Source organism: Artibeus jamaicensis, unplaced genomic scaffold (genome assembly GCF_021234435.1).
Source record: "Artibeus jamaicensis isolate MK-2021 breed Jamaican fruit bat unplaced genomic scaffold, CSHL_Jam_final contig_332, whole genome shotgun sequence".
Lineage (NCBI taxonomy): Eukaryota > Metazoa > Chordata > Mammalia > Chiroptera > Phyllostomidae > Artibeus > Artibeus jamaicensis.
The window spans coordinates 19,268,671-19,282,565 of record NW_026521788.1 but is presented as its reverse complement, the minus strand read 5'-3'; the positions used below and the strand labels follow the sequence as shown (position 1 = coordinate 19,282,565).

The window sequence follows — 13,895 nt, the reverse complement described above, 5'->3', positions numbered from 1 at the left end:
TAAACTGGCCATTTTAAAACAGAGAGCAGTGATTCGACAACTCATATCTCAGCCAGAGGAGTCAAAAGATTTCATGAAGAAAAAGAGGCACCCTTTCAGAATCAGAGAGCTGCGCTCAGCCACAACCCAGCAGAATACCTGCTTTAGTTTCTTTGCCCTGAACTTCTGTTTATAACTATTTTCTGTTTTAGCTACCAGAGCAAATGAGTGCCTTGGCTGGGAGAGGGATGTTCAGTGTACAGAATTCCCTGTGTTGGATAAAATTCCTCTTAGTACTATGTCACACTTGCCTTTCCTTAAGTAACCCTCACAAAATAAACACAACAAGCAAAAATAGTGAAACTAAACAAAGCAAAAAGATTAGAGTCATTTGGATAGGGTAGAAGAAGTAAAGAAATCGTGGATTTGGTTTCAAGGCGTTTGACTAACAAAGCTCTACCCAGTCATCCTGGACCAATATTAACCTCTCTGGACTGTGTTGTCATCAAATGGAAAAACAAAAGGGTGCATCCCGAATCATTGTCAAGGCCCCGGTAGCTTGCAAAAGGTTCACTTTCTGGGTGCTACATAGATATTGCTTATGGCTTCTTTCTCTGAACCCTTAAAAGGTGGTATCTCTTAGCTTGTGTGTATAAAAGTGGCATCTGTCTCTTTTCAAACCCTCGGAACTCTTATGTGCGTCTGAGGAGCTTTGTCCTCTGCTGCTGTGTGGCTGTGTGACAGCTGCTGTGCACCCCTTCAGTGGGGACTGAAATGATTTCTACACCTGTCTTATGCTTAAAAATAGTGGGGGAGGAAATGGGCTCAGCATGCTGGAAAATATTGACTTGTTTCTTATATTACGTGTAGCTTCTGAAAGTCATGGATCTGGGGTGAGAGACAAGCAAACCAATTTGTTCAGGGCACTGGCTGCTTCCCTGATGTATGTTTTGTTTATCTAAATGGCCCTGGGACAAGGTCTTCGGTCTATGAAAGATCAAGATTCACTGTCATTTTAGGACTTGGCTTAGAGATGGTCTTTGTGAAAAATGTAAACAGCTTAGTGAGACCTGGGGAGATGAGCCTATCTCTTTATCTGTCCTCTACTACCTCTTTCTACCCTCTAGATCCTTCCAACTGTCGTATTAAATATTTCCCATGACAGGACAAATATTCTAAGCAGTCAGTATTTCAAGGAATCTAATTTTCTTTTTAGGGGAAGAAACATTTAAGAATTATAAAAAGGATTAAAAGGCTATAAAGTAGAGTTGTCAAAAACTTGTATTGAGGAATAAGAAAAACTTGAGGTCATATTCCATTTTCTGTGCTTACTAGTTCTATAATTGTGTATAAATTTTAGTTTTCCTATCTAGAATACGAGTAAACAGTCCTTACCTCATAGGATGGTTGTAAGAATTAAATATGTTGAGAGAAGTATTTAGCCTAGTTCCTCAAACATAACAAGCCATTGGAAAGTGACAATTTTGTGTTCCTGTCTGTTTTTAAGAAGACGATGTTATGGAAAGAACTTACAATGATTTGTGGTATACACTATGTAGCAGGGCAAAACGACTTGTCCTCTATTTAGATAGGCATCCTTTCTGTGTAGAAGGAAGTTAACATTCAGACAGGAGATTACTATTCAGTGACTAACAGAGGTGCTGAATTAGATCAGGATTCAAATTCTGGCTTCGTGTGCTTGCACTTCAATGTCTTTACCTATAAAATGGGATGATGGCTAACTCACTGCACTCTGAAAAATCTCTAACAGCCCCTCTGTGCCTATTACTTACGGCCATTCAGAGTGTGCCCTCCACATGAACTCAGGACTGTTTGGTAAAGATTAAATGGTTGTAGCTCAATAAAGGTTTTGCACATGGCAACTAAGGCCACTTACAATTTAGGAATGATTTTATAATTCATAAGATGATGCCTTTATATTTCCAGTGCTTCTTTTTCTAGGTAGGGCCATTCAAATAGCTGTGAATGGTAAGCGTTTGTTGGAAATATATGAACTAAATAAATTGTTGGAAATAAAGGCAATGTTTGATGGTGTGAAGTATATCCCAAACCACTTATGAATATTTTTGGCAAGGATAAGGGAATAAGAATCCCTTGTTTAGCATACTAGAATTTCACCATGACTATTATAAATATGACATTCATTTGTTCACACATTAATTTATTAAATGGACATTTATTATCAAGCATGTACTATATCTCAAATCTTGCCTTAAGCATGCTCAGGCCACAAATGATGTGTAAATCATGTTTCCTCCCTTTAAAATTTCTCTGAAAGAAAAATAATAAATAGACTTAACTAAATATAACACGAGTTAGAAAATGATAAGGACGGTAGAAGTAAAACCTGATAGTAATAGTAATAATAATAATGTGCGGTTGAAGTTGAGGGAGAAAGAAATATACCTTTAGCTCTGAGAGTCAGAAAATGGTTCATGAAAGAGTTACGTTTGGCCATAAAGTATAGATGGATTTGGTGTAAAGAAATGCTCCTGGAAGAAGAACCAATATGAGCAAATTAGAGATGGACTGCGAGGAAGATGTTCGAAGAATAGCAGCTTTGGGCTTTGTCGGAGCACGGCGGTGCCAGGGTGATGGCACAAGAGAAACCAAATGACTCGGTTTGAGTTTCAGAGCTCCAAAGGGACAAGTTCACTATGCAGTGTCTGAGCACTTGGGACTCTAGTAAAAGGCTTTTCCTTTCCGTAGTGTCAGTATCTGTTTCTCTTCACAGACATTGTTAGAATCACAAAGCATTCGAGAGAGATGTGCTTTGACGTGTGCACTGGGTGCAAAGGCCTTGGAAAGTTGGAGGCTGCCAGGCTCCAGCCAGTGCGCTGGTGTTGGCCGCTGTGGAAAGCAGTATGGAGTTACGTCAGAAATGAAAAATGAAACTTCCTTATGACCCGGTGATTCCACTTCTGGGAATATATCCAAAGAAACCTGAAACATTAATGTGAAAGAACATGTGCATCCCTATGTTCACTGCCGAGTTTTTTACAATAGCCAGGGTTTGGAGGCAGCCCAAGTGCTCCTCAGTGGGTGAGTGGGTAAAAAAACTATGCTACATTTACACAATAGAATATGACTTGGTCATTAGAAAGAAGGAAGTCTTACCTTTTGCAACAGCATGGATGGACCTGGAGAGTATTTTACTAAGTAAAATAAGCCAGTCAGAGAAAAAACGAGTACCATATGATTTCAATTACCTGTATTTTGCTGTGTATAGTATGCACCCACTTTCTGTGTGCATTATACACAGGATTATTACACCTATGATTATACTCATGGTATGTAATAATTATACCCACATATAATGCACGTCTTCATTTTTTCCTAAAAATTTGATTCAAAAATGTGCATTATACATGGCAAAATATGGTATGTGTGGAATCTACTCAACAAAATAAAATCACAAACAAAATAGAAAGACTCATAGATATAGAGAACAGACTGGCAGCGGTCAGAGGGGGAGGGGGGTGGGGGTGCTAGATAAAAATGGTAAAGGGATTAAGCAAAAACAAACAAACAAAAAACACCTCATAGACAAGACACCGGTATGGTGATTGCCAGAGGGAAAGAGGTGGGGAAGGTAGAAGAGGGTAAAGGGGGAATAAGTGATTATGGAAGGAGACTTGACTTGGGGTGACGCACACGTAATACAATATGCAGATGATGTAACATAGAATTGTACACTTGACGCCTATATAATTTTGTTAATCATTGTCACCCAATAAATTCAATTAAGCAACCAACATATTTTAAAGTAAAGTTGTTTAGAAGTAGAACTACTCTACCTTCCTCATTGGCTCTTATAAAGAGACTGCTGTGTGATGTAGTGAAATAATTTTAATCACATTCTATAGTAAATACAACATTGAATGCCACAGATCTGTTCCTTGGAGTTCTTCAATGTAAATGAACCACACAGCACAATCAATAAATGTAGCTCTAGAAGGGAGCCCATTAGGGGTAATCAGAGAGTAATTGGACCTCTTCGCTGCAGCACTGTTCTGGGGCTACCCTGGTGAGCTAATGATTCAGGCATTAACACCTTGATGTGATTTACCCAATTTTTTAAATTTTACTTTTTTTATTTTAATTGTTGTTCAAGTACAGTTTTCTGTCTTTTACTCCCATCCCAGCTCACCCACCCAGCCCTCCCCCTCTCTCCCATTTCTACCCTCCTAGTTTTTGTCCATGTGTCCTTTATACTACTTCCTGCAAATCCTCCCCCCTTTTCCCCCTGGAATTCCCTCCCCTCTCCCCTCTGGTCACTGTCAACCTGTTCACTATTTCAGTGTCTTTGGTTATATTTTGCTTGCTTGTTTGTTTTGTTGTTTAAGTTCCTGTTAAAGGTGAGATCATGTGGTATTTGTCTTTCACTGCCTGGCTTATTTCACTTAGCATAATGCTTTCCAGTTCCATCCATTCTGTTGCAAACGGTAGGAGCTCCTTCTTTCTTTCTGCTGCATAGAATTCCACTGTGTAAATGTGTCATAGTTTTTTGATCCATTCATTTACTGATGGGCACCTAGGTTGCTTCCAGCATTTGGCTATTGTAAATTGAGCTGCTCTGAACATTGGGGTGATTTACCCATTTTTTAAAAATACAATTGTTAGAGTACAGTAGGCTTCCTGGGAGCTAAGGACCTTGAACAGAAGGCTGAGGTAAGGGATTGGGGCTACTGAAAAAAGTGATTGCCTTACAGTGCTCCTTAGAGCTGGCCATCCAGGGCCAGATTTTAAAAGTGCAAAATAATTTAAAGTTGCCTTATTTTTACTGATATGAATAGAATAGAATAGAATAGAATAGAATAGAATAGGAAATTATTCACTTAGCAATTCCCTAGTCTTCCATGCTATGGAGTACATGACATAAGAAGTTTGTAAAAACTTCCCAGTACAGGGATCCATGGTCATTATTTGAATAAGAGAAGTATTAATTCTGTGTGTGAAAGGGGCGAGGTGGAAGGACAGAGAGTAGATACCCGTATATCTACAACTATACTCAACACTATGCACGGATCTCACGAAAGATAATGTCCAGCCAGAAAGAAGTGAGGCTTCAAAGTTGGAATCATACTTTATGATTCCATTTATATAAAGTACCAAGACAGATAAAGCTACTCTCTGCACTTAGAGGTAATGCTAGGTTACACTTGGAGACAGGGCTAATAAATGGAAGATTCAGAGGAGGGTTTTGAAGTGCTGGGAATCTTCTGTTTGTTTACCTGGGTGCAGAGAACAGAGGTGTGTCCCGCATCCACTGAGCTGTACGTTGACAGTACGTTCACTTTTCTCTGTTTAATATAGGTCCACAGAATTTTTTGTTTAAGCCCCAGAAATGCCTCCCACACATTAGAATATTGCTGACCTAGTTATGCCTCTGCCATCTTTTCTGAACTTCTCAGTCGCTGTTTCCAAATGGCAGGGTAGTTATCACTGGATTTCATCTCCTTTCCTTGTTCACTTTCTCTCAGCTTTACCCAACAGTTTTTCTCCTCTCATGATGTACAGAGATCCTAAACTACATTTAAATATCCTATTTAATAATTGATGCCATCATCATCAAATAATGCCTTATATTATAATACAGAATACCTTGACCTGAGGGTTTCTCAGTTCCATGCCTAGAGACAGTGGAAACCAATGTTAACACTGGAAAACAGAGGGTCTGGGCATTGGGGTCTGGACAGGCTTTCCTAGAAAGCCACTCCAGGCTTTCTCCAGGAGTGATACGGAGAAAATCAGTGTAGGAATGAGTGTCTTAAAAGTATATCATGGAAAGATCCAATATGTTAGAATGGTAGTTTCTATTTTCAAACAGTTATTTCTTTCTCACATGTGTTAAAGTGTAAAAAAAATAGTCTAATAAAAAAAGACTTAACACTTCAAAGTCATTAACGAACTAATTAACTAATGAATCCACATAACAGCTCTATGAGGTTTGTGTTAAATACCTACCGCTTCACAGATCTTGTGTCATTTAGAAACTCTCATAGCTCTTTTCATCTCTGCTCTTTTCAGTGTCTTTAAAAAGAACTAATTATCATGTCCCCAGTGAAGGGCACAAATCAAATTTTTCTCTGGAGAAGAAAAAAATCCAATGCTTTATAAGGAAGTGACTTTCCAAACCAGTTCAATGGCTTTCCTGGTGATATAACTCCAAAGTTCAACTATCCTTTGTCCTCTGTTAGGTTTTGTTTGCCTTGAGGAAAAGCAAAAATCCATTTGTATGCTTGTATGTAGTAGGTGCTCAATAAATGCCCATTGGAATTTCTGTCTTTTAACTTTGGATTAATTGCTTTTGCTAATTCAGCCATCATTTCATAGACTTGATTGTAATTTTTGAAAATAAAAATACTACTATTACTTTCTTCCAAATGCCTAAATTATTTCCCACTAGAAATGAATTAGTGCTAAATTATATAGACCAATTAGTTCCCTACAATAATAATAGCATATTCTTTTCAGCATTGAGTATGGAGAGATGGGATATGTCTATGTGCTGGGGAGAAAAATGAGGGGCATTTGTCAGACATTAGAGTAACATTTTAAAGAGATTTTAAAGATAATGGAGTCAGTGCTTTGAGTTTAGTAATGAAAAGGCAAGGATACTGAATTATTAGAAGATAATTCTAAAATCAGAGTGTTTTTGCTGTGCTAAGCAAAATTGTTACAGAAGAATACTTAATATAGCAATTTCATTAACAGGTATTACCAGAAGGTTTCCAAATTTGTGGTGTGTCCTATATGGGCTTGATTCAATGATTGATTAATTAAGTTCCAGTGATATTAAACTATTTTCTATAGATAACAAACTGCAGCATCATGAAAACCCCTAGTAAGACAGAGGGACATAACTTTTATTAAACACCTGCCATGCCCACAAATACATATTTTCTCAATTTATCCTCAAAATGGGTCTGAGATGTGAAGTACTGTTCCCATTTGACAGATGAAAAAACTGATGCCAAGCTATGCTGTTAGTCTAATGATTCAAAGCCTGTAATCTCTCCCTTCCACTAGGAAATTAAAGTAGCCTTTCATGAACTGCTTTAGTTTGAATACCTTGAGGCCTCATGTATCTTAAACTGGTTTTGCAGGTATTCATCTGTGCATGATGTAAGCTGTTGTACTGATTTAATAAAAACATAGAAATAAGAACCCTTTTTTCCCCATTTGTCGACCTTCTCTTTCAGCTATACTCCGCTCACGCGGCTTGAATTCTGGCTGGCACAGGCAGTGCGGTCAAGGCTGCAGCTGCGAGGGTCCCCTCCTCCCATGCTCCTCATGGGTTCTGCAAATGAGCCCTGCAGACTGATATTGCACTCTGCAGTTTATGTGACAAATAGCTTTTGTGGCTTTTCATATCACTCATAAATTCTGGCAACATATGGGCTGTTTGTCAGATTCAAATTCCATATATTAGAAAGGAAAGAATTGAAGATTTCTGCATTGAAAGTGGACTCTACCCATAAGATTTATTTGTAAATTTTACTTTAAACTACTTTGAGAGGAACCTAGAATATTCTCCTGGTGCTGCCTTGCTGCAAATTATTTCTATCCTTATGCCATAAATCTTGATAATACATCTTTTAAAATGTGCCCGAGAAATGTATTTCATGTTTATAGTGCTGGATTTTAGTGAGTCAAATTGTGTTGGGGCAGTATGTTTGCCTCTTCACGTTCTAAGTGACGCTGGAGTAAAATGGAGACTTCGGTCATTCAGCTGCAGGCTCTAAGAAAGCCTGTTGTAACTGTGCATTTTAATGAACCGAATCAGCTGAGGAAATGTTGTCTCTCTACTGTGGCGTAGCTGTCTGCCTTGTGAAGTGCCTCCCCGGATAAACAGAGGACTTCTATTTCTTAAACTGCCTTTCCTCCATGGTCTTTAAGAGTGTTGGGCTTTTTCTTTTTTTCTGAATTTACAGGTGGAGGAGGTTTCATAAACTCTAAAATGATTCTCTGGCAAATTCAGTCGCCTTTTTACAACACTTGGAGCTACAATATAGTTACTGCAGGATTCATGCTGTTATTGGCCCACAGAGAAACATTTATAAACCTAAATCTGTTTTGTCATATTACCAGAGATAGTATTTGCACTTGGGGATAGTTGAAATATAAATTGAAGATCAAATAGTGTTTTTTTTTTTAATAATTAGTGGGCTATACTGTGAAGTGAGCTAACAAAATGGGAATAATTGAACCATTGATTATTTCTGCACAACACAATGCTAGATGTTAAAACGAAGTTGTGATAAGAAGATACTTGCAGTTCAATGATTTATGTGCAAATTCGACCTCTGGAAATATCTGTGAGCCTGGTATTGAAAATTACCAAATATATCCTGCTGGAAACTTCTTGCCTATGTGATTGGTTGTAGGTGACTTAAGCACTCGGTTGTTTTCATTCAGTTGTCACTCTAGGAAGAGGTTTTTGAACCCAAAATATGTTAATTAGTGCTAATTTCAAAATAGAGATTTTTCATTTTTACAAACGATACATCATGGAACCTAGAGTCCTCTTCCTGATTCTAGTACTGAAAATTAAAACAAAACAAATCCAACTCCTTCTTATAGTTCTTTCTCTCCTGTAAAAATGTAAACGAGAAAATCTTTTAAAAATTTAAGTGAGCACTGGGTATATATTAAACAAGAGAGATAAAGTGAGGGGTCCAAAAATGATACACTGTTCACAGTGAAACCCTGGAATGGATCATTAAGAGAGGGACTAAGATATGAAGTTCTTGGAATATTGTTAGAAATTCAATTAAACTAGATTGCAATTTCAAATTGAAGGTAAGAAAATGGACTGCAGGTTTCTCAAAAATCCTTATAGCTATAAGTTATTATGACCAAATGAAGGTTTCATTTCAATTCTCTTATTATCTTTTTTCCCAAAAATGAACCTGCTCCATTGATGGCGAAGATTAACAAGGTCTAGGGCCTGATTCATACTTCACATGAAAAGAAATATTTGGATGTTCTACCAACCTGCCCTGCCTTACAACTCATGATAAAAATGTTACTTAAGAATATATTAGGGAGGATGTTATTTCTATTTCTGAAATTGAACTATAATTTATGAAATTACAGTCCTTTATAAAAGTAAAAAAAGCTATTGAACACAAATAGATTTTCGACTCTTTTAAATTAAATTATTAGACTGTGTCATTTTGATTATCACTTTTCTAAGAGGTAAAAATCTTTAGCATTTGGCTTTTAACCCATCTAGAGATGCATATTCTATTAGTAAAAATTGACTTAGAAATAAAAGTTGCATAGAGGGAAAAACTGAGAGAGATTTTAAGTGGAGCTGAGACAGAAATCGGTGCAAAAGAGTAAGAGGGTTAACAGAAAGGAGGAAGGCAGAGACCACCAGCGAAGGGACAGTGCTTCAGTTCTGTATGACCACATGTGCCTTCTGTATAAGCAGTGATCAGGGGGTTAAAAAGATGAGCATTGATCATTGTCAGCTTCTCGGTATTTGATGTTTGGAGCCTCCAGTAAGTAGAATTGTTGCTTCAAAAATATGTCTAATCGAAAAGATAAGGCCTCTGACCCCACCTTTCTGATGGTGTAGGGCAGCCTCATTGTGCATTTGGTAAGAGAGGGGAGGCCTTGGAATGGATCTGAAGCAGAAGCCTGTGGAACTGAGGATGAGAAGAGGAGACAACCAAGCTAAAGAGAAGAGGACCTTCCCCAAGAAGCAATGAACAAAGATGAGTCACAAATATATGGCTTTTACAGCAAAAGTTGGCTACTCAGTCTCTGCTACAATCAAGATGTATTTATACTTAGAATTAAATTTTCTTCCTTTGCCTCACATTTTTTAAGCTTTTAATCACTATTAACATATATCCTAAAAATGTTAACGCCCTTAGTGAGTATCAAAGGAAAGTCATTGGTAGGTTATTCATGACATGGAAATAATTCAAATCAGAACATGATTCTTAAAAAGTATATATAATTTGTAATAATTTTTGAAACCAAACCAGATAATGATAAATGAGAACACTGTATATGTGAAAAGTATATGTGAAATAAAACCAAAAATGTTTATGTAGGCTATATAGATAAATATGAGGTTGATAATCACCTTACATCGCCGATCACCATAATATGGATTCAACAGAATAAAAGACTATCCCAGTCACCCCCGGAAGAAGAAAGAAACCAGAAGGTCCCTTTATTCAAAAAGGGTATATAGAGACCTTAACACCTCTAACACAGGGCAGCCTGTGATGGAGTCTTGGACAGAGCTACAAAATATGGGAAATAGGAAAGGGCAAGAGTAAGAAGATTTCTAGAATGCTGGGATTTCAGGTGGATCTATTATAGAAAGTCTCGGAGATTGCCAGGAGGACTTGGCAGTGAGGAAAATCGTTTTTTTCACAAAGGAAGTAGATTGTCCAGAGCAGAGAGGTAGGAAAGTGCATGCTCCTTCAGGAACTGGGCAGGGTCAGAGCATGGGAACTGTGAGCCAATAACGAAGGAGGTGCGGTGGGGCTTTGTGGGGAGCTCCAGCGCCCTGGTTTGTATGTCATTATTAACCGTGCAGTATTAACTGTGTGCCTAGATGCCCCTGACCTTATGACAATTTAGACGCTGTTCTAAAATTAACTTTACTTAATTTTTCATCATCATTTATCCCCCTATATCCTCTTCCCCCTCCACCCACAACCCTCCTCCCTATAACCACCACACTGTTGTCCATGTTCAAGTGTCCTTCCTCTGTTTCTCTTCTCTTTTGTTCAATCCCTCCACCCCCGACCCCAGCTCCCCTCACCTTCAGGCTGTCAGCCTGCTCTCTGTCTGTGAGTTTGTCTCTGTTTTGCTTGTTATTCACTTTGCTCATTAGATTTCACTTATGAGTGAAATTATATGGTACTTATCCAGCTTATTTCACTTAGCATAGTGTTCTCCATGTCCATCCATGCTGTTGCAAATGGTAAAATTTTCTTCTTTTCTATTTCTTGAAAGTCTATCACATACCTGTTAATCATTACACATAAAAATAGAGCCCTGGCTTGTGTAGCTCAGTGGATTGAGCGCGGGCCTGCGAACCAGACAATCGCACATCCCAGTCAGGGCACATGCCTGGGTTGCAGGCCAGTTCCCAGCAGGGGGCGCACAAAAGGCAACCATACATTAATGTTTCTCTCCCTCTCTCCTTCCCTTCCCCTCTAAAGATAAATAAATAAAATCTTAAAAAAAAATAGATAGTAGAATTGCTACTACTAAAGCATACTGGGGTACTGAAACTGTTAGCAATTAGAACTAATGAAGGGAAGGTGAAAGTTACTTTTATGTGCCAAGGTTTTTGTACTAAAGATTTTTATCTATGTCATCTCATTTAATCATCACAGGATTCATATGAATATTAAATAACATATGTAATATACCAAAACGAAGCACATGAAAATATTCAAGAAATGCTGAGTCCTGATTCTTTACTCATTAATAACAATTCTATGATGATTATATTGTTTTATGCATATTCTTTTTTTGTGATGAAAAGCTAAGACTCACAGGTTGTTCATTATTAAGTCCCAGAATCAGAATCCAAACTGGTTCTTCCTGGATCCCTAGCCCAAGTTTTCTCTATATGGTACTGTCTCTCCAGTAAGAAAAACTACGAAGAAAGCCTGTGTATACAGCAATTCACTAAAGATATTTCTGAAACTATTGAAACCTGGATTCTTTGCCCTGCTTTGGTTCCTTTGGGAAGGCCCAAAGTCACGTTTGAGAAAAATACAGAGGTGTCCATATAGAATGATTTCATGAGTGTTTGCAATGCCCCTTGCCCCCCAGAAGCACTTTACCCAACCTGGCAGGGTGAGCTTGCTCTTACTGTATGACTTTCTCTCCTTCAGCTAAAGGTTTCTGTTTAAATGTTGGGTGCTCTTGAGAGGGACAGCAATACTGGTCTAGATCTATGAACAGATATTTGGTAAGAAGGAAGCAAGAGAGTCCTCAGTATTACTGGAAGGAGGAAATGTAGTATGGGAAAATCTTTCTTAATGTGGAAAATGCATGGAAATGAGAGGCTGGGAAGACAGAAGGCAAATATCCCAGACTTGACTATATTGCATTCTAGAGACAAACCCAGTCTGTCTGATTGCTCCAAACATAAAAGTGATAAATTTTCTATGACTTTCTGGCAGGATCAAAATTTAGGGGTTCTAGAGAAGCAGACAAAGTGACACATTCAAAGAATGGGGAAAGTAGCCACAGGCAGAAAACAACACAGAATAGAACAACCAAAAAGCACACACAAGGAACCTCTCTGTTGGCAATGGAAAATGGAAGGAATGTGAAGCTTAAATTTAAGAATATAATGGGAAACTTGAAGGGTAAATCAGAGGTCAGAAGGGTGAAATACAGTATCCTCATCACTTAGGATTATTTTTAGACTGATAAATACATATAATGTGAACTTTGGAGTATATATTTTTAAAATATACCTTTCAAATGTACAGCTAGCTTAATGCTTTTGCATTTAAGTGTAAACTAAAAAAGGCCCCACACATCTCTGTGTGTGTCAGGCCATAAAACAAACAAAGTAAAGCTCATAAAAATATATGTAGAGTTTTACACTTTACTACTCAGGCTTCTCAATAAAAATCCATTGGACTAAGTGCATGCTGCCTTTTAATGATGAGTGATGGGCTGAAGTGGATGCCACAGGTTGGAAAGAATACTGTTCTAGAAGATCAGAATTTACCTAGCAGAGGGATATACTAATGATAAATCACTGGAAATCATTTCTTAATGGAAATCGGAGAGGTATAATATAATTTGGCTTGAAAAATCTTATGTGGGTGGGGTATGAATTATTTTAGAACAGTCCCAAAAAGAAGGGGCAAGGTATAGTATTAATGGATGACACTTTTTAGAAGGCAGAGTCAATATAAGCGCTGTATTTTTATATTATACAAAACTATATAGACACTTCTGGAACATAATCAAGACTCAATTATACGAAAATACACAGACCTACCCAAATGTATAATAAAAATATATCACCTTATGGGAAGGATGTGGATATTTTTCTAAGCATCAACAATAAGCATAGCATGATGAAAAACAAATATACTTATGTAGTATGGCCTCTGCCATATTTAACAGATCTTTAATTAATTCATGTTAATTGTCATTCAGTGTCACTTAACTTTTCATAGGCTAAATAGCAGTACCCTAAGTGGCTACACCTTTTCACTTTAAAATTTTGTGTGAATTTTGCAAAACTTGTTGCAAAATCAATGCAAGCCAACACTGGCCCTAAAGTACTGTTAGTTATTAAGCTTCTAGAGATTTCTCACTGTTGTAATCTTGTCACAGGAGTATCAGATTTTTAAAGTCACTCTACTACTTCAACATCCCCATGATACCTTCTACCAGTTCCCTTTAAATATTCTCCTTGTAAGATCCTGCTTGATTGTCTTAAAAGCAGGTAAGCCTGTTCCTTCTTTTAGAAAGTATACCTGGTTAATGGTAGCTGCACGTGGGGTCCACCCAGGTGAAGCCATGAAAGCTGCTTAACTGCAGAGCCTCATTGCACTATAGCCTCACATTTGAAGATGTTTTCTTTTCACCCCCTAAATTACTAATACACTAGGGAGCTTTGAGAGCGCTGAATAAGAACTGATATTTAACTGAAGTCTTTGCTCTTTGCCGGCAAAGTGTATTTTATACCCAGGATAAATGGTCATTAGTACAATTAAGCCTTAACAGAAACTGTCTTTGCTAAGTATAGTATTTGCCTTATCATTTTATAAGTGAGACCACAAACTTAGCATTTTATTTCTGAAAAGACAAAATGCTGATTGTTGGCATGAGCGTTTTTCATTGTGAAATGTCGTTGAGCACTCCCTTACGTAAAGTCT

At 37.7% G+C, this 13,895-nt stretch overlaps 1 protein-coding gene across 6 annotated transcripts in view; it reads left to right on the top strand.

Moving 5' to 3' along the window:
* CTNNA3 (catenin alpha 3) overlaps positions 1-13,895 on the top strand; it is a 1,563,160-nt gene that overhangs the window by 688,335 nt on the left and 860,930 nt on the right. Inside the window, exon 8 of one of the 6 annotated variants that reach the window (XM_053663828.1) lies at positions 9,590-9,921. The exons of the other annotated variants lie outside the window; for them this stretch is intronic. Within the exon in view, the coding sequence (XP_053519803.1) occupies positions 9,590-9,691 (102 nt within the window). The 3' untranslated portion in view covers positions 9,692-9,921. Of the gene's footprint in view, positions 1-9,589; positions 9,922-13,895 lie in introns of those variants that run through there. 6 annotated transcript variants of the gene reach the window in all.